Below are 27,292 nucleotides of genomic sequence, written 5' to 3' on the forward strand. Positions count from 1 at the left end.
TAACTTAATGTAATATTTATTTTATAAAGGAGCTGAACCCATTAGTCCACAAACTGGGTCTGGATTTTGTAACACTTAAGTTTAAACAGACTGAGATTGCTATAGATGTGAATCATGCCACCACTAAGGATTTTCTCTAAGAAATGTAATAATGACCAAGAGTTAGAAAAAAATCACCAGTTTAGCTACAGTGGTTATTCTTCTCGATGAGAAAAGACAAGAATTCATAACGATAAAATCACAGAACTTAGAAACACTCCTATGTTTATATCTTACCTTCTGCAGGGTTGCACGTCAGTGGTATTGAGATTAAATGTCCTCCTGAAGTTGTAAAGGCTGATAATATGCTCATTTAGGCTGTGTAATTCAATGCAGCCTTCATAATGAGGATAGTCAAGATTACGTGGAGGCTGCAAAATAGTGTCATCAAGAACATTCCATCAACATCAGCTGACAAAATTTTCCATTGACATCTAACTGCTAAGACTACTGCAAATATTAAGAGACAGACTATGACATTGTGAATATATAAAAAGTATAATATATTTGTATATAATATCCAAACCATCTGATACCATTGCAGAAGTACTGCAGCACAATTTACAGTGAAGTCACATGGATGGACTTGGAGCACTGCTTAGCAGGGCTGGGCAGGTTTCATCCTTTATTTAGCACGTGAAGGATCATCCTGCTCCTTTCTTAGATTTTAGAATGCTGCAAGTCAGGCAGCCTCTATAGGAAGCAGCATATCCTTGCATCTCATCTATTCCTACTGACATGGATAAACTTTTACACATGCTTTGAAAGACTACTGGTTCCAAATCTTTACTTGTAAGAACAAAAGGATGATTAACACAAAATCTCAAAACTCTAAGAAACTATACCCTAAAATCTGGTGGGTATCCTCCAACATAAAAGACAACAGTGCTGGGATCAAGATTTAGGAGAGTGTCACTGTCTCCACTGCTTGCACTCATAGGGCTTTCAAGCTCTGGAGAAATTGATGTTGCTGCTCTGATGTAATTCAGCTTTGCATACTGGTAAATCCTAAAACCAAAACAGACAAGCAAAATATCATCACTCTAATAAAAGATGTTCTTAGCAGGTTTTTGAGAGGATTGTTGTGCACTGTGGATCTTATACCTTTCAAACTTAACTTGATCCATAACAGCTTCCTCAGTTGTGCTTTGAGTCACCAATGACTCCACTTTTATTTCTCCATCCCTGCCTCCGAGGTTATAGACACAAGTAAGGCGATTGTCTTTCAGAGCCATACCAATATAGTCCTTGGAGGCCTAAAAATAGCAAAGCAAATAATAATTAATAAATGTCCTCAGAGACATCATCATACTGTGCATGAGTCATAAGAAATCCACTCATCTAATGATGAGAATTAGGTTTATCATTTCTGGGAAGAAAAAATTTTAATCTTATATGCTGCACAGATTCAATGAATATTGTTATAACTTAATTGAAATGTTGTGTGTGGCTTTTTATTTTAGTAATGATACTAGCTAAAATAATTTTCACATTTGTAAAATCTCCCAGCTAAAGCCATAAAACATGACACCTTTACTAAAAGTTAGACTCAATATATGTGAAATAACAAAGATGTTCAGAACAACACACAGTGAAAGACAGTGATTCCTACTGAGGTGACTGGAAGCAGTAAAAAAAAATTGTATAATATTTATTCAGCATATCATACTTCAGAAGCAACAATTAAAATGCTGTCAAAAGATATTCTGGCTAGTTATTCAGGGGATAGAAAGGTGAAATCCAGTGTAGAACAACTACCTTTAAACAGCTTTCTGTATATGCATGAGAGTCACTACAGATGCTGCTGTCAGATATTAAGACTTAAAAATGGAGTTAGGAACCACATGCAGGAAATTTTAAAAATGTTTGATGGTGATTGAGCAAGTCTGAATGCACAAGCAGGTCTGGATTATTCTGCATATTCAGAAGACAAATTAGCCAAAGGGCTGGATTTTAAGACTGAAATTACCACTTCTTTTTAAGCAACAGAGAAACTAACAGTGACCACTGTGAAAAGAGTCAAAGCTCCGAGGCAGGAGTTGGGCTGAGTTTGTGCTGACTGCTGCAGAAACCATCAGTGCTGACAAGACTGCGTGATGGTATCCACGACAGAGAAATAACTTCCAAAGGAGCAAAACAGCAAAGCATCAAGGGGCAAAGCAGCCAGCCACCCAACAAGTTACTTTGCTAGTGAAGAAATGAACAAAACACTTGTACTGCCACATAACAGCAATTATAAAGGAAATAGGCCAACAGGAGCTATAAACTTCAGTCAAAATAAATCACTTCAAAACATGATGTCTGTTCTAAGAATCTGATTAAATACCAAAATATACCTACATCTTTATTACCCAGGTACAGCACAAACTTATTTGATGTCCTTTCAGAGGTGTCTGATATTTTCTTAGGCCTTTGGAGAAATAAAGAAAGTGAAGTATAGCCTTTTAGATCCTCAAGGTTGCTTGGAGGTCGGACCTCTACACCAGAGCTGCCATTGAACCTCATAGGAACAGCCACCTGTTAAGAAAACCAAAATTCAATACGTTGTAATTATCTCTTGCTACTAATCCTACTTACTTCACTGTTTTGTTGAATTGTAAAGTAACCTATTACACAAACTAGTCATGTTCCAGCCATCAATGACTGCAGATTTGGACTCTGATCCTACCAAACAATATAATTAGGAAACACACTGGATAATACAGTAGTCTGTATTATCAATACTTGTCACTTAACACAGCACTTCTTTATTCCAGACATCAATTAATTAACCCTTACTGTGCCTCTGTCAAATAACTGTTATTCTCAACACATGGACAGAGAAGGATGTGCCCTGCAGCTCTAAAGAGTAAGTCTAAGAATTATTTAGATGTCTACATAAACATCCTGATGCTTCACTTAGCTGGACTTGACTATCACTTGGGAACTATAACATACCTCTGATATTTTAAACATGTGCCCTATTACAACTATTTGCACCATGATCACTGATTTCTTTTATTCACTGTTACTCAGGGATGTTTCTTAGGGACATGAGACCACATTATTCTTTCAGCAATTACAGCATTTGCTTAAATACAGAAAGGGCAGTCTAATAAGAAGATGTTAGTAGTCAGCTTCTAACATCTTGGAGCAGCTGGAGAAATGAGAGCACAGGGCTGCATAACATTTCTGGCAGTGTCAACACTCAGTTGGCCATGCATGGGTGGAGAGCCCAGCCTCTAAGCTGCAGAGCCAATTCCATCCCTGCTGCCAAAGCCACCATAATGTACCTTGGAAGGCAAGAGGCTGTTGTACAAATAAGTATTGCAGAGAGATGTCCTGGGAAAAAAACCTAAAGGGAGAAAGATGTAGCAGGATGCTACTGCATCCACTCATTTTTATGTACAAATCATTATGCTTCTCATAATCACAGTTATGTTCATTGCTGGGTGGTGCTATTGAATTAAATTTATGTCTGGTCTTTTGCACACATTTTAACAAAATGACTTAAAATTAGCAACGAAAGTACTGTTGTATGTTCAAAACACTGAGGTCAAGAATGATTGCAATGCTTATGACAGACCTTATTTGCAGCATCTCTTGCCTGCTGGATCAGCTCTCTTATGCGATTTATGTTCTCAGAGATGTTGCTTATTGGCATCAGCTGTTGGTTGATACTCTTGATCTTGCTGAAAAGGTCTGGAAGTTGGTTTGTCAAATTTTTTACTGCAATGAAAGAAATTAAATCATTGACGCTAAAAAGAAGGAAGAAAACAAGATGCAAAAATATGGTATCACTACACGATTACCAGAAAAGCCGTGGGTAGGGTGATGACAGAACTGCTTTCACTAGTCCTACAATATTAGGAAGCTCTCACTAAAAGCAGTAGTTCATACAGACGTTGTTTGACTCCTGAAATTCATGGCCAAAGGTATTTGCAGAAGCAGTCAGAATCAGCACTTCCAAAAATGTCTTAGATAAAGGTCCAGGAAAAAAATCTTACATAGAACAGCAATATGATCCATAACATTATTATCCAGTGACTGTGGATGCTAGGGGAGGATGAGGGTAAAGGACAGCAGACAGGCTTATGTTAATTTCCTGGGTAGCATCTCCTGCTGCCACTGTCAGAGATTGAATACTGGGGCCGGCGGACTGCTGGCCTGACTGAGTAGGGCATGTCTTATACTCTTACAAGGTTGCTAGTCAGCATAATATAATAGCGAGCTTTGCAGTACCTAGGCAGATTTATTTCAGGAGAAAAGAAAATACTACAAGAATTTCAACTTCCGTTTTAACAGGAAACAATTTTTTACCTCCTGTAATGGAATAAACAAACCAAAAGACCCAAACAAACAAAACTACCCTGAAAGTATCTGTACTGTAACTGCAAACCTATGATGCAGAAGGCAAATAAAATTAAATACAGACCTATATTTTTTCTAAATATTACTTATAAGCCAGTCTTGTAACTGCAGGGATGACTTGTAACTCTGCAAGAACATCCAGGAGTAGTGCTTGTATTTATCTTATTTAAAATGTTTTCCTCTCACTTGACTTTATCAGATAAATCTGCTGAAAAGATGTAAAATAAAGTTGCTTGGGAGTGTGATTGTCCCTTATTATGTATTCAGCACAGGCTCTGCGCAGTCCATTTCTCTTAATTTCAACTAACAGACATCTAGCCTAAGCTAACTGTCTAGGTCTGTTCTCTAGCCAGTATAGTAGAAAATCACATAATCACAGAGTGGCTGAGGTTGGAAGTGATCTCTGGAGGTCATCTTGTCCAACCCGTGTTCAAGCAGGGCCACCTAGAGCCATTTGCCCAAAACAATGCCTAGACATATTTTGAATATTCCCAAGGATAGAGACTACACAACTTCTCTGGGCAACCAGTGCCAGCACTCAAGTCACCCTCATGGTAAAAGATGTGTTTTGTGATGTTCAGAGGGAACCTCCCGTGTTTAAACCTTTTACCCCAAGCACACAATGCTAGCTTATCTTCAACTTGGTGTCCACCATGATCCCCAGGTCCTTTTCTACAAAGCTTCTTTCCAGCTTGGCCACCTGTTTAGCATATACTGGTGCAGGGGGTTATTTCTCCTCGGGTGCAGGATTTCTCATTGTTGAACTTCATGAAGTTCCTCTCAGTCTGCTTCCACATCCTGTTGAGGTTTGTCTTGATGGCAGCATGACCCTACGGTGTGACAGCCACTCCTTCCAGTTTTGTGTCAGGAGCAAACTTGCTGAGGGTACACTCTGCCCCATCATCCAGATCATTAACAAAGATACAAAATAGGATTGGACACAGTACTGAACTCTGGGGTACCCTGCTAATCACTGATCTTTAAGAGACCAGTCATGGCAACAGCTTTTAACATATACCACAGTATGGCCTGACTCACCTTCTGCTCTGTCTATCCCTTTCTACAGGCAATAAAGGAAGCTCAGAATACTCACTTAGGCTATGTGCCTAACATTTAAATGTCTAAAACTTCTACTGCAAAACTGACCATGGTCACCTAACAGTGATTTGGTAGATCCCGCATAGCACCTACAATACCTGAATTGTTTGCCTCCATCAGTGCTTTACTGAAACCAGCACTCTGTGTGCTTCCATAGGTACTCTTAATTTTTTCCACATCTGCTTGAATTGGGAGAAGTTCATCCAATACATTACTTGTGACATCCTCAGCACTTTTTACCATGTTCTTTGCATCAGTGATGATGCTGTCGATGTCATCTGAAACACAGAAAAATGCATGTGCAGGTTCTTATAGTAATAGACGAAAGAGGCAGAGCAGAAGTGATCATTAAGTAACTGACCTCTGTTTATCCTGTTGAGATTATTTTTAACAGTGACAAGATCAATTTGCAGGTTATTCTTCTTTCCATCAGCAACATCAAGTCTTTGCTTTATGTCTTCAATGTTTGGACCAATTCCTGCAAAACAGTGAATGGCCTGTGTGAATTTTAAACAAAAATACTACCTTTTTGTTGGATAAGTGGTGCTGCAGCACTAGACTACACTCTTACAAAGCTCATGTTGCCACTGAGCATTGCGTGCACTACAAAACAAAATCAAGGCTAGGCAGGAGTATTGCAAATGTGTATAGCATAGTAGAAGCAATGCTATCTACTTTCTCTCCTTGTTGCTGTTGGAAATAAACATCACAAGATGTCCCACTGTAGCAGAATTAGCTTCTTTGGGTTAAACAAGTGCTGTGAAGCTTTGCTGAACTGCAAAAATTTATGGTTCAATGAAAGCTTTTCATGCTGTGCCAACATAATTACTAACATTTTCTTTCTTAGTACCTTGCAATGTCCTTTTAGTCTCTTGTGCTTGATTCAAGAGCGTACTGCTCTCAGTTTTTAACCTTGCAGCTTTTCCTGATAGGTCTTCTGTCTTCACAATCTGATAACAGAAGCATGGTACTGTAAGCTTGTTTGGTAATTGTGTTAAAATTTAAAGAGTAGAAGAGGTAGCCCAATCCAATTAAAGAAACTCAAGTGTACAAGGGCAGAGATATCATGTGAAAAACACCACCTTTAGCAACAATTATCAGGATTAATTTAAGTGTGATACAACCTTGGTCTTTAGCAAACTTCAGACAAATTTGGGGGCATTAGGGAGAAATTGCTAGCATACTGCTGATAGATGTTATGTCTCTGCTGAAGAGCTTGTGGGTATTAGTAGTGCAAAGTAGGAGAATACCTGAAATCACCTTCAGTGACTACCAGGCTTGCCTTATAAAATCTCTTTGTTTTGCACTGAAAGCAACAGTCAGTGTTCATATGGACAGTCTCATCAGAAAGGCAGTAACTGGCCTGTTTAGTGGTGAGCCAAGACCTAATTCGTGAACATGCAGAACAGCAATTCATGTAATGGTCACAGACAAATAAAGCATGACAAGACACTCAGGTCTTTGATTTTGGAGTCTCCTCAAAGTTAAAGAAAATAAAAATCTAGTTGTAACGAGTTTACCCTCATATAGCCACTTAGAGATACTTACCAATAAAGCTGAGTCAGCTGCTTTCCCAGCTTTGTTGGCTGCTTCCTCTGCTGCCTTGATGGCATTAACAATATTGTCATAGGCAGTAGAAGCTTCCACAGCACAGCCTACCAACTCGTCCTTCCTGGCACTGTTCTTTATTCTGAGGAAACAGGGTTAAAAAGGCAGCCTTCTGCAAAGACTGTGGACTTTGAGAAGCATTCTGAAGAAATCCAAACTCAGTATTTTTTAAATAATGCAAATTCAGAAAACGTTTTTCAGTTAGATCTGTAACTTCATTCTGCAAAAATATCAAACTTGGAAGCAGACCAATATGCAAAGATTCTTCAGAAGACAGGATAAGTTCAGGTGTGTGGAAAAGCACAACTCTGGGCCTCCAAAACAGCCTTTAAATGATTGAAAGAATTCACCAAAGCATATAGTCAATATGGCACCGTGATCACAGCCCTCCAAATACACTTCAGTTAAGAGGAATTAATAAAAGCGTAGATTCCAGATGATCTCTGGCTGCTCCAGCATCCTAATGAAGCACAAAGATGGAGCAACTACGCAAGACCGTTTGTGTTCTCCCCAAGAACTAGCACAGCAGCTCTGGAATCAGAAGCAATGGACAAAATCTCTTCTACCCCACTCCCTATGAACTATACAATTGTCCAGTATCAGCTGCCTTGTATTTGTGAGAACAGTGCCTTCTCAACTGAAAAAAATAACACTGAAAACTAACATAAAAAATTAATTAAAATGTGGAGGGGTCTAACCAAGAATTTTCAAGCTGAGTCAGGCGTTTTGGAATTTAACTTTTTGAGACTTTCTAGTTGGTGTCATGACAAAATGCAAATAATTCACACAGGAAAAATTAAATCAGGATTTCACTTTTTTTTTCATTTTGTTCTGATGTACCACAGAAGGTCTTCAGAAACTCCCTCATAATTCCAACATAAGGTAAAAATACGGAGAGGGAACCACTTGATTCTTACCAAGTTTATAATATTTTTGCCTTTCTAGAAGATTCCTTGAAGGATTAGAAAACTATAGGAAGTCTTTTCCTGCTAAGCAGTTGTGTCTGAATACTGCCAAGATGGCATTTCTTCCAATTATTTGCCTCAATTCACTGATATCATAAAAGGATCCCTGAGTATGAGTACCAGAAATAACTCTACAAAAAAGATATGCTAAAGATCTTCCCACTCTGTACATGAGTACTTGCTCTTGTTAGCAAGATGTTAATGAAGTGTTAGTGCAGTACTATAAACACTATTATGGGGAGTCACACTTCTGGCGTGAAAAAATTAGGAAAAATACAGGAAGACCTGCTTGGTGGAGAAAAAAGAAAACTTCTGTGCATCATGAAGAAGCTGAAAAAGACCAACTTCATTTCTCTCTAACTTTGCAAATGGTTATTAAAGCAAGTGAAGTTACAGACAGATCACGACAACCATGGATGTTCTGTACCAAAATTACTCATTATGGGAATGGTAACATACTCTTCCAGTTGTTTTGCCAAGTCTTGCAATGATTTGGCATGTTCCTCGGCCCTCACTACCAATGGTTCTTTGCTTGCTGATGAGAGATTTGCCAGTTTTTCATTCATATCCTTCCTCGCTCCATCCAGCTGAGCAGCCAGGCTTTCATATTCCTATGGATTTTTAAAGATAAAATTATATTTGTATTCGTATAGGTTTGATTTTGCTCTTGTCTACTCTAATACTACATATACTTTACATCTGAGGTGATCAGGGGGAAAAACATTATGTTCCAATTACTCTGCAGGTTACTGGAAAGAACTGCTAGTCATTATGTTACGCTTCCAGGCCCATTACCTAAAAACTGAGTCAGAGAAAAGACCCTTCTAGTCCAGTATTCTGTCTCCAAGAGTGGCTTAAAGCAGTTGCATAGAAAGAAATACAAGAACCACAGCCCAATTCCTTGTGATATTTCTCACAGATGTTCTCCCATATTCTGACATCTGCAGCTCTGTGTCTTCCTTCAACACATCACAACCCTCAACAAGCTTCCCTTACAGAAACCTGTGCAGGCAGGCTCCTTTTGAAACCAGGAGGGGCCGTGAGATCCTTTCTTTGTTGTGAGGCTCAGACAAGCCCTGTTTCCTAGCTATGCTACTGATTACAGTGACAGCAAGATAATGGGGTTTTTAACCCTATCTTAAAAAGGTTAACTATACCTCTTTGCTCTTCTGCAATAATCCAAGTACACTGTTAGCCTGAGTCAGGGAAGATCGGGCAGAGCTCAGAACATTCAAGATACCATTCTGTTGTACATTTGTCTCCTCAATCCGTTTCTGAAGAAAAATGAAAAGTGGAACAACATGTGATTGGGTTAAAAATAAGATGCAGGAAAAAAATGTATCTACTTAATCTGGCTGGTAGTAGAATTTAATGATGGTAGTCACTGTGTTAATCAAATTCCTCTAATATTTAAAGGAATAATGCTATCCTACCCATCAGAAAACTCAGGAGTCTGCACTAGTACTGCATACAGGTGGGCAGCAGACTGCAGTAGTTTAGTTACTAGCATTTGAAGTAAAGGGTGTATGGATCAGCTGCAATGAAATGTCAGGACAGATCATCTAAGTGTCTGATCTCTCAAATCTGCAAACTTCAAACCTGGAAACTTTAAAAATGGCTCCCTGGTGACTACCCTGATTTTTTGTGTTCTTCGAAAAATGTAAACAAAATGATTACACTATCCCTTAATATGCAAATCTTACCAGAAGGGGTGTGTGAAACCTCCCCACCTTATCTTCTTGAAAGCTCTGAGGGGATTGAAGCTCCTTGGTCTAGGGCAGCCCTGTGACAATCCACAGTGCAGCTCTAGGGTAATGGCACACCACAAACACAGCCAGATAAGTGGTGCTGCAGCTAAGGATATGTTATCTCTCTTCAGCTGGGCTTCTACCACTGTAATGTGTCAAATTTCTCTACTACGGAAGTGTACCGGGAGATGTTAAGGCCTGTACATATGCATCCATCTTTAATACAACTGAGCCTACATATGGGACACACATAATGTCCAGTCCATGAACACAAAGGTAGAATTAAATATTGAAATAGGCAGCTGAATGAAGAAATTATTTTGTTCAAGCAGTGTTAGCAAACTATATGGACATGAATGTGCTAAACCAGTGATATATATCAGTAAAATCACAATTAAAAGAATGGGTGCTGCAGCACACAATTTTTCCTTGTGTTATTTTACCAGCTCTAAAAATCAAACACTGGTCAGGACTGACAGCTGTTTCTTGTCATGTTTCTGATGAGACCTCAGAAGCAGTTCTGTAGAACATTGATTTCAAATAATTTAACAGTATTGCACACATTCATGCTCCCATCTTTCACGGCTGTTAAAGCCAAATACTTTAAAGCACTTGCTACAAAAAGTATATCAGCATTGAGAATTTGATCTAGAATAGTAAACAAAAACACTAGTGGCAGCTGAAGTCTTAGAAAGAGACTCCTCTTCCCTGCTCTTATCAGACCTGTATCTTGGTCATGCTGTCCTGGTCACACAATGAGGCCACAAGTGGGAGGAGACTACAGTTATACCTGTCCATACACATATCAAAAGATGGAAAGAGACCCTGAAGAAAGTCTAAAGAATTAGTGCTGCTTGGTGTTTTAAGGTCAAAAGCAGAAATCAAAAGCATTTCTTATCTCCTCAGTTTTAACTTCCTTCTTCAGATGCCCAATGTTACCTTAATGTCTTCCAACAGAACGCCATTATCTCTGATTAAGGTTTCGGCCTGCTTGATTTGTCCTGTTGCATCATTCAGAGCTTCACGAAGGTCAGTGATTTTGGATTCATATTCATTCAGTGAATCCCTCACAATTTTAATAAGCCCTTGATTTTCTTGATGGTACTTTTGTAGTTCATTCTTGATACGTGTCAGTACTGCAGTATCAGAACCAAAAAGAACAGTTTCATTCAAAGAAGCAGAACAAACTTCCTTCAAAAGGGCTTGACATTTAGGATTAGAAAGCTGTGTACTGAGCATCCATTGCAGTGCTAATCTCAGTGTTACTATAGCAGAGACAATATTCAGCATCTCACTGTATCAAATCAGTTCACTAGTTTACTGCTGCAGATACAGAGCACAGATAAACATTTTCTAAATTACCTGCAGAGGATCAAAAAATACTAAATAATATTCCTTTTTTTTATGAAAGTAGTAAAATTTAATCAACAAATTCATCTACAACTGTGCTAGTCACCAAAGCCTCCTCCATAATCAGTGGAGAGATACAAGCACATTTAATCTCAAAGAATGTAGGAACACAGAAGAGATCAAATTTGTCTCTTAAGAGTGCTATTTCACTGCCTACAAAACAGGATACATAAGAGTTTTTCAGAGGTAGGTATCAAAGTTCAAAACTGGGGGAATTAACTATCACTCAGAAGGTCTTTTATTTTCCTCAAGTATGCCCCTGGTTAGGAGATAAGTCTGCGATGTTGCTGTTCTTGCTGCCTCTCATGTCTGGAATGAAGTTTCTGAAAGTCCCAGTCAAACACGTGCAGAGAACACAAAAGGGAGTACAATAAGTGCAACTGAAACTTCTGAATATCCTCCTCCTTGTATGATCTGGCCCTTGAACTACTCTAGCAGCGTATGAAAATTTGTTGTTAAATTGAACAATTTAGTAATTTCTCTAAAATAGCTGTAGGTACCACAGTCTATATATTTTAATACATGGAATTGTTGCATAAGTGTATTGGCTAAATATTTATTTTACTAAAATTATCTACTTACAAAAGAAGGATCTACTGGGTTTCTTCCCCAGCTCAACTCAGTTTCTTCCATAAAAAACCAAAAATGCCTTTAAATCCCCCCCAGAACTATCACTTTCCTGTTTACTAACAACCTCTACAGATTCCAGGGATCCACTCCACTAGGTCTCTCCCTGAACTCCTTCCCAAATAATCAATAATGCTTCAGTTCTAAGACTGGTCTTTCTAGAGACTAAGAAGCTGAGAGAACGAGCACTTACACTGCTGAGCTTCTGTTCGCTCCTTCTCTGCCTCAGCTTGAAGTTGGCCAAAGTTGCGGCTTCGCATCTCCTTCATCATGCGTTGAGCTTCTGCCAGTTCTTCAGAGGCATCTCCCAAGGGCAAGTTGTTACCCTCTGTGTTTGTACCAGCTATTTGTTCCAGGAGCACTGAAAACAAGCATTGCCAAAGTCAAAGAGAGGATGTGCTTAAGCCTATTCAAAAGACACAAATTACAGGGCCAATCTCTTTTCTGAATAGACAGGCCTATTCCTGAATTCTTTAGTGAAGCAGATCACTTTTGCATTAATTGTATTAAGATGAAAAGTATCCTATGTCACAAAACCAAAGCTAGTAAGATGGCATTGAGCTTGAAATTTGTCCCAAATGAGCAATGTCACAGCAATAATTTTAAGCTTCTAACTTTACAGAGCCTATGACAGCAACCCAGAATAAAATTTGACTTAAGCCGGGATAGTCAATTTGTTGTTCTAAATCTCCCTGTGGTGAAGCTTCTCTGTCCCTATTCACTTCATAGGGAAGGTAGGTTCCTAAACTAACATTATATATTAGATTTCTAATAGGAAGAGTGAATTCCACATCTATGCCTAAGTTCTGACTCTCCTGCTTAATTAAAAACATTGTAAATAAACTGAAAAGATTACATAAAACAAAATCATCTTATGAAGTTAGAAACTATTTTTACCTTGTATATTGTTGACAACTATTTGTATTCGTGAAACCAAATCCCTTCCTTTCTGATGAGTTTGGCCAAAATTATTAAATAGTCTCTCAGCTGCTTTGTAGTTCATTTCAGCCTAGCAAGAAAAAAAAAGTATTAGATTAAAAATATCTGGATAGAGCATGCTAATATACAGTCGGGAGACAGGTATGTTTGAATTGGAGGTATTTTTGAATTGGTTTGGTAAGTCACCTTTTCCTGGAGAGCATTTACATCATGGTTTAGTTTAGTGAATTCTGTCTCCAACTCATCTACCTTTGAACCTTGATTATGAACAACAGAATGGTAGTTGTTCAATAAGACCTGAAAAGAGAGGAAAAAATAATCCAATAGATCACCCATACACAGGAGTCAAAAAGTAAAACATTCACTGGTTAGACCTCTATCCAATGTAACTAAAAGCAGCATTACTGACATGAAAACTGACTAATTGCTTTCCAAAATCTGTTTTTTATTATCTGTGAGTATAGTAACTGCTATTCCAACCCAAACCCATTTTTTAGAAATAATTTCAGTAATGGTAACTGGAATGTTGGGGTTTTTCAGTAATGCAAAGACATGAAGTGCTTGAAAAAAAACAGAGCTAGAGGGAAACCTCAGAGATATAACTTTCAAGGTGAGCAGGCCTACGAAAAGGCAGAGATACTAATTCTGTTTCAGAGAATCATGAGAATCATAGGTATCTTCTAGGAAGTGAAGCCCAGTGCTGCCAGCATCTAGTATTTGAAATGAAATGTTGATGCACATCCCCTTGCATATTGACAAAACCTAAGTTCCTAGGTTCATTTCTTACCTGCTTAGTCTGAAATTCACTTTTCTGTTTCTGTGTGCCTACCTTTAAGTCCTTGATGCGTGTTTCCAGATGTCTCATCTGCTCCAGTGTGTGGGTACTTGCATCGACATTTTGCAGCTGAGACTTAATGAGCTGAAGCTCATCACTGATTGTGCTCAAATCTTTCAGCAGTGTAATCACACAGCTATCGCAAGCTGGAGGGAGCATGAGTGATGGAAATCAATACAAATCATTGATATTTGGCACAGCGAACATTTCACTGAGCACACTAATAAGTGAGATGCAATGGAAATGCTTTGAAACTTGTTCTCTGGTGCTGCCTTAAAACAAGGGCAACAATAAAGCCCACAGTATTAAGGAAAGTGACCAAAAGCCAGAAGTAAGGAGGAGATCCCATCTACATCTGACTAGCCAACTACCTCTTTAATAATTTTTCCAAGTGTTTAATTGAATGTTTGCTTTTAAAACATTCATTACAGGATGCCTTCAGTCCTTTTTAAATTTTCACCCTTAAAAGAGTCATCAGTATATACCCAAAACCAGTTAAAAGTAATCCAATTGCAGTTCTGTTTTATTACTTACAGTCACAATCTTCATTGGGATCGACATCTTTTGGTTCATTATTGAAACATTCTGAAATCATAACATTGTCATTAGTAACCAAAGTTTTCTTATGGTAATACTATTGCATTTTTGCCCTCACTTTTCGTGGTTGGCAGCCATTAAAACTCAGCGCTGCGCTTCTATAAATCTATACCCACTGTCAATGATCTGAAATGCCCAGAAGGCTTGAGCATGTCAAAACATTCAGCTCCTACTTATGCCTTGCTGTAAGCAACACCTTTTTCATCCCTCAAAGGAAGCTTACTGTAATTCCCTAATATATGCTACTTGGGTAGCAGCAAAAGGCCTCCTCACATCAAGTGTGCAGAACGTTGCTAGAATTTGCCTAGAATAACATCAGGGGGATTGGAGCCAAGACAGAGTTCAAGAAGTGTTTGAACAACACTCTCAGGCACATGGTATGGTTCCTGGCGCTGTCCTCTGCAGGAGCAGGAGCTGGATATCAATGATTCTTGTGGATCCCCTCTAACTCATGATATTCTATTATTCTTTGACTATATTGTTAAAGGATTTTACCCATGACATAGGTTCAAACCTCTTTATCTCCATTAGTATCCATGTTCAAACCATGGATTCTGATTCCCCAAAGAATGTCTTACCCACAAGAAACTGAAAAATATTTATGGTTTTCCTTCATACCTCTCACAGCTTTCAAGATTAAGGCATTAATCAAGCTTGAGAGAATTCCACAGTGTATGCATGGAAGGAAGCATTATGTGCAAACCAAGGCATGGAGCTTGGACCACAGATAGAGGTCGTATATAACAAACATTGCCCTCGAACTTTCCAGTAAGCCAGCACAAGTGACTGCCTGTTCACTGTGCTCTTTTGTTTTGTTTGTTTGTTTTATAAACCCTGTTATAAGAAGCTTAATGCCCTCCAGGTGCATGTGGAATTGTAACATCCTGGGATCCTAACTTCTACGAGGAAGGAGAGGAATTGGCTCCTAAAAATGCCATCATATAGATGACAGGAATCTTCCCTGCTTGATGCCCAAATCCCTTTTACAGGCTTGGTTTTACTGCCAAACTATCATCTCCTCTTGAAAATGAAAAGAGCTGTGTATGTTGGTCTAAGTTTGAACTTGATGATCTCGGAGGTGTTTTCGAACCCTAATCATTCTATGTCTTTTATTGTGCAGGAAAAGGATGCACTTGGTATAGGCTTCTGTCAGCAACAGCTCGCAACTGCGAGAGGGTACAGTGATAAAACTGGACCTGAACTTTAACTGCAGCATGAAAGAGCTTGGAACAAACTGCCCAGATGTGCCATTTCCTTTTGCATTTACACATTAAGTCATCAGGAAGTTAAATGGGATTGGTAGTGATCGTGGCTGCCAAAAGGATACAAGCCACAAAGAATACCTTTGTGAGAGAATGAAGGAATTTATTTTGAAATTCAAATACCCATGCAATTCTGCTGTTGTGTAATTCAGCTAACACCAGACACATTTCAGCTGTCGTTGTGAAGCACCAATTAAATAAAACTATTATTACAGCTTATGCACAAACAACATCAGCCAAGAAATTGTGAAGTGCTGGCCAAGTGCTGAACATCATGCAAAAGAAACCTGCTAGGACATGCTGTGCTGATAATCACAAAGGGTTTTATTCCTAATAGAGGGGAGATAGCTGATTGGAATGTATAGTTGGAGGAAAGCAAACCGGCTTGATGAATTTTGCCCTACGGATTAGTTTGTCCCAGCAAACTCTTGCTTCAGAAAGAAATGAATGATAAAACATCAAACACTGGTTGGATCTGTTCCATATAAGGTATACACATAATAGAGATGTATTACTTTAATGATGAAATGTGAAATGAGAACAAGCTATTGAAAAATTGCACCAGCGGACAACAGTAGTTCATATCACTTGATCACTTGCTCGTTTTCTAATTTCTGCGGCCAAAGAAAGGTAATGTGATCCTTGCAGTTACTAGACTGCAATATGAATAGCAATGCAGAGAAATGAAAAGCATATTTGAAAGAGAAATATTTGGAGTTATTAGTTGGAAGCTTCACTAACATATGAGAAGGAAAATCTTTCTATAGGGAAAGGAAAGTGACATTTTATTGGGGAATGAAAATATGGGAGAATCAAGGTCATTTCGGGAGCAGTGGCCCATGTGTTTCTGAATAGAAAGGAGTAACCCAAGGGATGGAGGTGAAGTGAGGTAAAGGCAGTTTGAGGAACGTAGGATTGGACTCCTTACTTCTGAATTATAATAGATAAAGCACATATATTCCCATGGCATTATATAAAAGCTTATTAATAGTGAAGTACATGTGTGACTGATTTTGGGAAAATCACAGATGTCTTAGCTAGCACAGCAGTGTGAAGCAGGATTTATTAAAGAGCCTCCTGAGGTCAGGTTCTAACTTCCACTGTAAATGCAGTTAGCTTGGATACCTAAGAAGGAAGTGCCTGATGTAGACTCTGAAGATATTACTGATCTGTGCCAAATACATTTTTACAAGGCATATTGAGTCCATTATCACACTCTGGCATGGTATCATTTAACCATGCCAGCAGAGGAACCATGATGTGTTTAAAAACACAGTGATGAAACAAACAAAAAAGCAAAACAAGGCAAAACAAAAAAAATCACAAACAAAATTGGTAGCATTTATGAAGGGTAATACACAATAAAAAGGCTTACAAGGATAAACTTCATGACTCAGGACAGCCCTTCTATTTATCATGGTGTTATGTATTAGGAAATCTCACATTTTGTAAAAAATTTAAGTATAGATTTTTCCTTCAGTTTGGCTTCTCCAAGTACCTTCACTGTTTGCTACTAAAGAGAAAACAATGCTCTCTCCCATGCTCACAGGCCCTCACATACCTCCAGTCAGGTGGTCACAGCTAGCCAGCTGTCCATTATTATTACAGTTACATTTCTGACAATAGCCTCCATATTGTTGTGGATTTCCAAAATATCCTGGAGCACAGCTAGATAAAGAGATACAAGTAATTTTTATTAACTATTTGAAGGTACCTTTTGTGAAACGTACTTCCCCTTGAGAAAAAACCCCATTATTCCCCTGAAGAGTCTTTCAAAAACTTTTGATTTCACATCTTGCCTTAAACAAAAAGGATGTATTTTTGTTTTACAGTATCCTCTGTACTATGCTAAAAATATCTTTGCAAGTGCTGCAGAATTTTTTTCTAAAAATAAAAGAACTCCCACAATGCTCTTATAGAAATAATTCACTTTATCTGAAAAATTGCAATACATATAAATACACACCTAGACAGGAAACTTGACAAGCCTTAACCCAGCAAACAATACCATTCTGGTCTATGATCCCATCAGAAAACATGTATTAAGGAGGATCACAATACAAGCACAGCTGAGGTTTCAATCAGAAATGACACCGAATGAAATCATCACCCTTCTGGCTGGGTGATACCTTCTTTTGCCACCTGTCTGCACAGCAGGCTATATGAGTGATCTCTAAATATTTTATAGATAAAATATATTGTCCAGACAGGCTAGCTAACATTCCTAGAAGTTACTCTGTTGTAAGACCTATAATGGTGGTAATTTGGGATCAAAGGACCATGATGAGCAGCTGAGGTACAGCTATATCTAGAAGAGAAAGTCTCTATAACCTGCAGATTAGATGTCAAAGGTAACAAGCTTGAAGCACAACATAGTGTCCTACTTCAGATGAGACATCATGACTAGTGGCCTCAAGTTTCTAAAGCTGACAACATCACTCCATTACACTTAAGTTTTCCCTGCATTTGAAACTCAGTGAAATTGGTTCATCTGCCTGCCTTACACTGCCATGTTGTTCCTTTTTGGTTTGCCTAGCTGCTGAAATGTTCCAGCAAAAGAGATAGCTTCAGCCTTGTGTGTGTATGCTCCAACTGCAGAGAACATCAGAATGATTTGGGATTGGGGTGTTATGTGGCTGCTTCTGGATAATGTAGATCACTGAAGCACCATCATGTACACTGGAGGAAAGGGGAAGATGTGTTTAACTTGAAAAGGGCTGAAATAAGTGGGAGTCATTATTACCACAGTGCAGGATAAGGCAAGGCATAGGTCACTTAAGCAAAGAGGCTGACACCTCTTTTTTGGTAAAAATTGTGTAGTTACTAGTCTGTGGAGAATTGCCTACATTTCTTCAGGCAGTGTTGGGTTTATGACTGGAATTACACTAGAGTGCCACTCTTTAGCAGCTGCTCATATAAGCAAATAATAAATAAACTTCTTAAGCCTGTGCATACTATGTCCATATATATAACCCAATACAGACATATATATAGACATATGGTAATACCGTGTAATATATTACCCAGTATAGACACATTTCCTTTTATGGAGCCTCTCAAAAACCATAGTTTTGAGAAACAAGTCACTTACCGTTCACAACGAACTCCAGTATAACCTTCTTTGCAGAGACACTGAATTTCTTCACCATTTTCCACACAGCCAGTTGCAAATCTTGGAGAAAAAGAAAATATTATTGTGAGCACTTCATCAAATAGGTTTTATACTCTGGAGGTTCAGTTTAATGACTTTCAGATTAAAAAGTATTTATACCACCAAATTATTTCTCAGCTAATTTAATTGCCTCAGATAATTTACTATGACTAATTCTTTGAAGTTTCATATTTTTTGTGTAAATTATTTCCTTAGACTAAAAAATAATCCGTTGCTGACCCTGTGGACTGAGCATTAATAGTTCACTACCCAAAGAAATGCCTAAAACAAACCTTAATAGTGATGTTGTAATATAAAACAAGTCTGGGTAGCTATTTTATCTCACTAGGCAAGAATCAATAGCTTATGTTAGCCAACATTCCCTCTTAGCTTTTCTTCCTTTTTAACGGATTAGAGGGTATTTTTATGTAGCTAATATTGTTTAGGGTATTTTTAACCAAGTCTGAGTAGGGTTGTGCACAATTTTTTGAATCTCTAGGGTGTATCTTGCCTAGATTCAAATTTCACTTTGAGAGAAACCACTTTTTTGGCCAGTATTTGGGAAGAGAAGGCAAGAGGTGAAGCAGGGCAGGCCATGTTTGCTGTTTCATTTTCTAATGTATGAAGACTTGCATAAAGCAAGTCTGTGTATCAAAGACAAATGTCTGCATGAAGAATTACCTGTAACTTGATTAGAAGGAAAATTGTCAACTCCAATCAAGTCAGGTGGGGTGCATTTTCTACATCAGGAATGCTATTCACCACGCTAATGTGCAGCTATGAAACTGCACAGGTTTATGGTCTTCCTAGGTATTCCAGCGCTCTTAAAGCAAATGATGACTAAAAACATGTCCAGTCAGCTTCGGGCAAGCACCTGCAGAAGAGGGTGTCAAAACTAGATCTATCAGAGAGTTCTCTGATAAATGAAAAATGTCTATTGTCTGAGAGTGTAAATCTCTTATTTAAGGTCATTTGGTGTTTGCTAATGCACCTGGCAAACACTATGTGGTGCCTTTAGCAATTTATAGCTTAGTTTATAAAAAAATAAAAATTTGGTTTTCTTTAACACATTTCAAAACTGACCAATGATGACAAGGTGCCTAAACATGCCATTCATTTAAAATGTAATATACCATCCAATTTTAAAAGCCTGGCAAACTTATCAGAGCCAAGAAAGTTTCATGTTTTTAGCTTAGTATGTTTGCACTTCCACACAAGGAGCAACCACACCCTTTCAGAGCTCTAGATATGTGCTGAATAGCTTGAAAGTTTTTATATTGCTTTTGCATCTTACTAATTTTTCTGAATTCATATAAAAGGATTGTTTCACTCTTGTTGTGTATCTCCCAGCCAGGGTAATGATGTTAAACATCTTGCATTTCAGTAAACAAGAAAGATCCTGGATATGCCCAGCAAGGGAAAAGACTTCCTACCTACATTTCTCATTATGAATGAGTTGCTGCTGGTTTTAAGCATAAGCCCACTACAACTGCCTGGGGTTCCCCAAGGCTGTGAGCAAGGTGCCTCTGATACACACTGATACAACGTCCCACAGAGCTGAGGCTGTACTCATAAAGTGAAAGTTCAGGGTCTGAGTGACAATTGGAATACGCAGCTTATTAAAAGAGGCAATGCTGTGAGACAGACCACCAGGTTACTGCTGGTGTAATGCATCTCAAATGGGTCTGGTGCCACACTATGTTGGGCAATATGAGAACACAGAAGAAGATTATTATCTGCCTATGGCAGCCGAGTTTGGTCTTTTGTTGTTTGGGTTTTTTTTTTTTACTCTTTCTTTTTCCCCCCCTCCCCTGCTTGACTTCTTAGAAGCTTTTACTGTACCTGTTTGTATAGGGGCAAGGGCACATCCGGCAGGACCCCTGCGTGGCGTCTCCAAAATAACCATCTTTACAACGCTCACATTTCTCTCCAGCAGTATTATACTCACAGTTCTTGAAAAGGAAACAAGTGAGACAGTTAGCAGTGCTTTACCACTCAGTATGGCCTTACTATTATTTAAAAAAAATACAGGTAATCTATCTCAGAGATATTTTCTTTCCCATCCACATAATCAAGCATTTATTGCCAAACTGCCCTCACAACCAGGACAGAACAGTTTCAGTTGATTCTCTAACTGTAGAAAGCACAATTTCCTCCTTAGTGTGGAAAAGCAACAACTAAATAAGTGAAATTAAACATACTTTTAAAGAAATTCAATCAGATGCATAGTTAATTGAGGAACATTCCATTAATTCACTCTCTATGCCTTGATACTCCAATAACAAATCACTACGTTTAAATTTTGCATCTTAACACTAATTAGAAGGTAGATATAATGTAAAACCATGCAATTATTTGAGCACAGATATAGTCATTAAAAATCCCATTAAATTAATATAAAAATAATTTCTCTTAGAAGATTCAGATTAGGATTGAGTTTCACATAGTTTCTCCAGTGCATGTGTTACTTATATTTATCTGGGGTAACTGGAATAAATAAAGAAAAGCAAAGGCTAGGAATACAATTGAAACTAATGCAACTGAGCTATTTTTCCATTATGTATGGCCAAACTTCACGAATGAAGATTTGGGAAGGGCTGTCCCCACGTGGGTGTGCCCTTCCAGCCTGTGCAGTGGATTTTAGGTGAGGCTCAGTGTGCGCAGAACTGGCCCCACTGTTTAAGTCCTGAGGTTCATCTGTCACGGCCGAGTGAGCTTGGACGGTGCCAGTGAAGTCCTCAGGACTAGAACCTACAGCACCCGGCATTTCCCAGGAGGTCTCCCATCCAAGTACTAGTCCGGGGCTGACCCTGCTTAGCTTCCGAGATCTGACGGGATTGGATGTCAGGGAGGCATTTAACTGCCCCTTTTTCCCTTATAAAATTGTTGGAAATTACATCTTGTTTTAGAAACATTCTTAATTCTAGTGCTGTCTAATTGTCACACATTTATACTTTGTGAGGACAGAATGAGCAAGTTGCTTTTGCATTATCTAAAACAATGCTAGTTTAAAATAGAAATTGTTCAAATACAAAAGGAGCACAAAAATACATAAGCAGCCATAAAAATTCCAAGTGACCAACACTCAAGAGGCATTCACACTCCCAAGTTCAACAGCTCTTTATCTTCAGTGGGCAACAGACTGGTCCAATGTGCCAGAGAGCTAAGGGTGTACTAATAAAGCAAAAGAGAAAAAAGAAAGGGGGAGATTGGCTGGAAGCAGTTACTGAGCAAACTGCACTTCCATTTCAAGGCCCATGATGGCTCACTGCTATGTTTTAAGACTCTAGTACCAAGAATAGCAGTAGAGGGGCATTTTTCCCTACAAATGAGAAATAGTTCTGTCTCTCCCATCTCCTCTTACACTCCATTCTCCTCCATATTTCTTCATCCCCAGATTCCCTTAACCACATCAACAGCCCTTCCCTCAACCTAAGTAATAACCCCTAATTAATTTTCATTTTGGTTAAAGAACTAAATTTGTGGCTCACTTATGAGAGGTTCTGGGAAAGAACAGGAAAAGCTCCAGTTCACATATGAGACATTTAACATGAAACTAAACAATAAGTAAATGAAGACACTATGCTTGCAAAAGTAACCATTTTAAAATGTGGCCTCTATAAAAGGTGGTGCATATATTCTTGCAAAAACCCAATGAAACATTCAGACTGTTTCTGAGTGATTACTGTCAATTTTTTATAATCCTGAAGAATACATTAAACCGTAAAAAGAGTAAAAGGGATGTATTTAAAAATATATGTGTTGATTTCAACTTGGAGCAACCTTCTCCCAACCCCTGAAGTTTATCTCCTGGCTTTTTGTTTTGCTCACTCTGTCTATAGAAACTGAAGTAATTCTATAATTGCAAAGAAAATTGAAGCTATTTCACATGTAAGCCATTCTAAGTGTGCCATGCTCCTCCTCTAGCTACTCAGCATGTAAGGGCTGGCTGGAGGTTCAAAGGCACAGATGAATGAAGCCCAAGCAGCAACTCCCTCATGGGACTGCCTTCAAGTTTCACAGGGGCAGAGGCAGCCCTGGAGTCACAGCATTCCAAACCAACAAATACTGCAAATCCTGAAAGAAAACTCCCAGCTGACTGCATATGCACCCATATGGCATAAAGAAGTTGGAGGCAGACTGTGTCAGGGCCACAACAGAAACGCTGAGCTTACATGAAACACATGGGATTACGTGACAAGAAGCAACATGCCATGGAATGAGCAAGTCTCGGAATCATGGTGCTGCTGAGGGAACATGCCTTCCAGGAGAAAGGACAGGGACCATGGGGACACAAAGCCTGATTAATGGCAGTGAGCTGGCTTTTCCCTACACATGAGAACCAGCTCTTCAGTCTTCTCCACCTCCTCCTGCCCTCCACTCTCCCCTGCTTTAAGCGGTGCAGAAACATGCTCCTCTCCTTCCATTGGTATGCAGCAGTGGGATACTGATTGCCTGAGCTAGGGAGGGCACTGCCGCCACAGGGAAAGGAGCCAGCCTGGGCTCAGCCTCTCTCCCAAAGCCTTCTCTGGGGTCATGCTGGAAAGACACTGACATATGTAGGCACTGGGGCCTAGTGCTCCAGGGGAGGAGCAGGAGGCCAAGTGAACAAGCTTGGCACTTAAGGATGTGGAACTTGGGAGCTCTGCAGTGGGAAGCCTCCTTGTCTTCTCTGCACCTCATCAGGTTTTTGTCCCATTGCTCTTCTTCAGAGTGACAAACTTGTTCCTGGTTGGGCGGAGGCTCACGATGGAAATACAGGCCCTCAGGGCTTTCATTTTTCATCACATTATTCTGAATAACTTTGCTTGCCCTAAATCTTGTCCCAGGGCCATGAGTTGATTTAGCTCTATCTCTAAGTTAATCCAGCTGTGAGAAAGAGAGGATAAAGAGAAACCTAAATCACATATTTCATGAGGTGAAAGTAAAATTTGCCTTTATAATTTTAATCTGAAGTGAAACTTCCTTATCTTTCTTGCCCTGCTGCAGGACTTTCCTGTCACAGCCTGCCCTGCCCCTCCAAAGCAGCAGCCTGTAAGTCATCTCCCAGAATGTGCTGAATTGGTTTATAGTTTCCATTAAAGCAACATGGTTGGTTGAAATGAAGTCGGGTGGAATGACATAACACACAGGAATGCACCACAGGCAGAATGGATGCAACGTGAACCAGGAAGAAGTAGCAGAAAAGACAGGCCTTGAAAGATGTTGGCGCAGTTCTTGTTTACACAGTACATGAAAAATCAGTGAAAAGTTTTTAAGTGGGAATTTTTTCTGAACAAACTACTACAAGAAGCATCAGGGATATAAACTGGTTAAGCACAGTCAGCCAAATGTCACGCTTCCATTGCTACAAGGGTTGATCCACTCCCAAAAGGCTGCTTTGGGTTTAATACAGTGTGACATGGAGCAAAATCTGCTCCTCTTCTGTAGCAGCTGAAAATTTCTAATTAATCTAACTTCTATTGCTTTTATCTCCTCTTATTTAGCTCAATATTTTTTAACCCTTCTAGCTGTAGATAAGAGTTTGTGGAGATGCACTGACGCTGACTGAAGAGCAGACTCCGCAAAGACTATGCTATGTATGAATGTGCTGTTTGGTGGCATTTGCAAACCCTAGTGTCTTTGTATAAAACTAAGGACTGCATATGCCAGGATAAGACCTACATCTATTGCAAATAACTACAAATACTTCCATATGTACTAATTTGGTGAGTTTTTGTACCAGGAGCTAACAGGCTACCGGGGAAAGAGAAAAAAAAGAAAACAAGAACATAAATTACTCCAGTCACCCATAGTTATGTTAAACGTACATTTAAGTGTATGCATCTTAGGCTCATTAACAGTACAAAATTTAGAGAATGAGGTATAAAAGGATTATTTTTAGTTGCTTGGAAATTAACAATACTGTATAGTCCATACTGCAGTAAATGTTTTTTTCTCCTTTTATTCCCATTAATTTCTTGAATTTTGGTAGTTACTTACAATACATTTTCCAGTACCATCTTGACATCTGTTTGAATTTCCATTGCAGTTGCAGGGCACACAGCGTCCAGCAAATAATCCTTTATTCTCACGATAAAATCCAAGGCCACATTCCTAGACAGTAAGCAGAGGAAAAAAAATAGTGAATGTTGGTGGAAAGAAAGTTTTGTAATTTATGGAAAGCATATTTTGAAAATGTTTGCCATTTCCAAGGAGTAGTGAAGGTATAAATTTCCTTGCAAGCTCTTCTAAGCCCATATTGTTGTAACTTTTAATGCAGTAAATAGCAGTGAAGGAAGATGAAGAAGTTTCATCTGAACCCTAAGCTTTACACACTTTGGTTGTGATGATTTAATCATTTTGACTAACCTCTGAGCAAAGCATGTTTCCTGTGACTATGTACAAATGTGTTGAATATGATTTTTAACCACAGAAAAATATTTTAATATGAGAACATTGTATTGTGAATTTTAAGAAAAACATATGGAAATCTCACATACTAACTAGTGGTTATATGAAATCTCGATATTAATTTCACTATGGTGTATTCCTTGGAAATAATTCTAGGTATCTTTTACATATATTCATCATGACTTCCACCGTAAGTCTACCAAGAGCAACACAAAGCCATGCCTAGACACAGCTAGGTGATGTAACAAAACATACAGTGATCTAATTTTTAAGTACAGGCTTGCCTTGGAGACTGGGGAAGCATGAGAAGAATGTTTAGCTACTGAGGGCACAGGAGCACAGCCTGTCAGATCACAGTTAGATTTTAACAGAGAGCTAAACAAGAGGGACATTAAGAATGAAGCTAGAGACATCAAGTTTGTTAGCCTACACCAGGAAGGTAGTAACTCCTATGTTAAAACAAGGTTTCTGCTTGGCATGGGCAGGGAAGCTCCTCCTGTGAGAATGAGGCAATACACAGACCAACTCAAAAATTCATGCCCATACTCTTTGCTCAGCATACCATCCTGGCACACCAAACATGTAAAAATGACAAGAACATAGGGCTATCCCTTCTATTCCCTTGCTCCTTTTCACTAGGAACTGAGCTGGTGTTGTGCAGTGAAGATCAGAGGAAGTGGGGAGAAAGTTGTACTCCCCACGAAGCCACCACCTCCCAGGTTCCTGCCTCCAGCAATGTACTTCTGTGCTGTACCTCTACCTCATCCCTACCTCACAGCTGGGGGCTGGCCCCAACAACATGAAGAAAACAAGAGACAGTTGAACTTTAAAGCCATAAATCTTTTCCCATAGTAATTGCACCACCAAGACTGATGGGACTAATCTGAAGAGCAAAGGGTTTTGTGGGATGGTGTCACAAATCATGTCCCAGTGGTTCGAGGTGTGAGTATTTATGCAGAGGCAAGATTAACCAATGAATTTATCAATGATAGAATTAGCAGAGGGAAAAAGAAAACATTTACCTCTCACAAAGCAGACCTCCAAAGAAACACTCAGCTACTACTGTTTAAACAATGTTGTTAGTGGCACCTTTGCCTTCTCTACAAATAGGATAAATGAAAAAAGAAAAAGGTATGCACAATACTAATACCATCAACAGTCTTAAATACTGACTTCAGTGTCAGCAAGGACTAAATTTAGAACAGACATTTGAAGTTTTTCAGATACATTTTCAAAAGGATATGTTCCCTCAACAACAGGGAGCCAATATATACAGCTTCTGAAGAAACCACGGCCTAAAATACATTAAACAGCATGACTAAGTAAAATATAGGCTCTAATGCATATAAATTTTATTTACTTACAGTCTTTTTTTGGACAGCAAAATGAATCACACCCTTTAAAAACACATCCAAATGCATTTGGAAAAATATCTGTGCAGCCTTTTGTTTTTCTATTGATTCCGGCTTTAAAATAACATATTTGGAGTTTGTGAGCACTTGTTTTTGAAGCAGCATTTGTGATTTCCACACAAATGATAAACGGATTCCACATCAAGAAAAAGCCCTAGGAAGATTCAAGTGCTTATGTGTTGAGACTCATTGTTTTCAAGTAACTAGAAATTTAAAAGAAACTCTGGCACACAATTTTGTAAGCAAAGTATTTTGAGATGTAAGATTAGCCTTCTCATTACTTTTCTATTAAGTGGTGCATAAGTTATTACCAAATTAGTTCATTTAAAAACAAAGTAAAAGAAGGAAGCAGGCGAGGAAGAGAAACGAGCAAATTACCTGTCTCAGGTAAAAATCCGTTTGAACTTGTTGCTGCTGACTCCTGTCCTGAAGGTGTGGATAGGAGAGCCTCTGTTGCATATCTTGTGCTAAACAATGCCCCAGGGACACTAATGTGACAACCAGCCATCCTACATTTCTTGGCCTCTGTGCTTGGGCTGTCATTTTACTTTGGCTCCACCGCGAACATACACTGCTGTCCTTTCGGTGCTCACCCGTTCCTTCTCTTATACGCCCCCTTCTTCTCCAGCTTCTGACTCAGATTAATGAGGCTCTGTGCTGTGATGGGCCCCACCTTTAAACTTTATACGTGAGTCAAGTCGTACAGCACACATTACTGTTCCTGAGGTTAACAAGTAAACCCGGAGTTCCTGTAGCTCAATATATACCTAAGTCAGGGTGTGGCAGCATCACCTCCCCACCTAAGGCAGTCAGACAGAGCTGGGTGATTAGGGCAGTAAATCACAGACTGAGTAATGC

General features: G+C 39.0%; 1 protein-coding gene across 3 annotated transcripts in view; it reads right to left on the minus strand.

Moving 5' to 3' along the window:
- LAMA3 (laminin subunit alpha 3) overlaps window positions 1-27,292 on the minus strand; it is a 115,315-nt gene that overhangs the window by 12,019 nt on the left and 76,004 nt on the right. For all 3 annotated transcript variants that reach the window (XM_071554662.1, XM_071554661.1, XM_071554660.1), the window contains 21 exons: window positions 24,612-24,725; window positions 20,472-20,581; window positions 18,570-18,650; window positions 17,040-17,146; window positions 14,154-14,204; window positions 13,614-13,765; window positions 12,971-13,081; window positions 12,743-12,854; window positions 12,039-12,206; window positions 10,748-10,944; window positions 9,218-9,334; window positions 8,520-8,671; window positions 7,036-7,177; window positions 6,338-6,437; window positions 5,849-5,965; window positions 5,586-5,765; window positions 3,605-3,747; window positions 2,380-2,556; window positions 1,144-1,295; window positions 885-1,047; window positions 277-410 (listed from right to left, as the gene is read on the minus strand). In XM_071554662.1, the coding sequence (XP_071410763.1) occupies window positions 277-410; window positions 885-1,047; window positions 1,144-1,295; window positions 2,380-2,556; window positions 3,605-3,747; window positions 5,586-5,765; window positions 5,849-5,965; window positions 6,338-6,437; window positions 7,036-7,177; window positions 8,520-8,671; window positions 9,218-9,334; window positions 10,748-10,944; window positions 12,039-12,206; window positions 12,743-12,854; window positions 12,971-13,081; window positions 13,614-13,765; window positions 14,154-14,204; window positions 17,040-17,146; window positions 18,570-18,650; window positions 20,472-20,581; window positions 24,612-24,725 (2,780 nt within the window). The remainder of the gene's footprint in view (window positions 1-276; window positions 411-884; window positions 1,048-1,143; window positions 1,296-2,379; window positions 2,557-3,604; window positions 3,748-5,585; window positions 5,766-5,848; window positions 5,966-6,337; window positions 6,438-7,035; window positions 7,178-8,519; window positions 8,672-9,217; window positions 9,335-10,747; window positions 10,945-12,038; window positions 12,207-12,742; window positions 12,855-12,970; window positions 13,082-13,613; window positions 13,766-14,153; window positions 14,205-17,039; window positions 17,147-18,569; window positions 18,651-20,471; window positions 20,582-24,611; window positions 24,726-27,292) is intronic.

This window comes from Pithys albifrons, chromosome 4 (assembly GCF_047495875.1).
Source record: "Pithys albifrons albifrons isolate INPA30051 chromosome 4, PitAlb_v1, whole genome shotgun sequence".
NCBI lineage: Eukaryota > Metazoa > Chordata > Aves > Passeriformes > Thamnophilidae > Pithys > Pithys albifrons.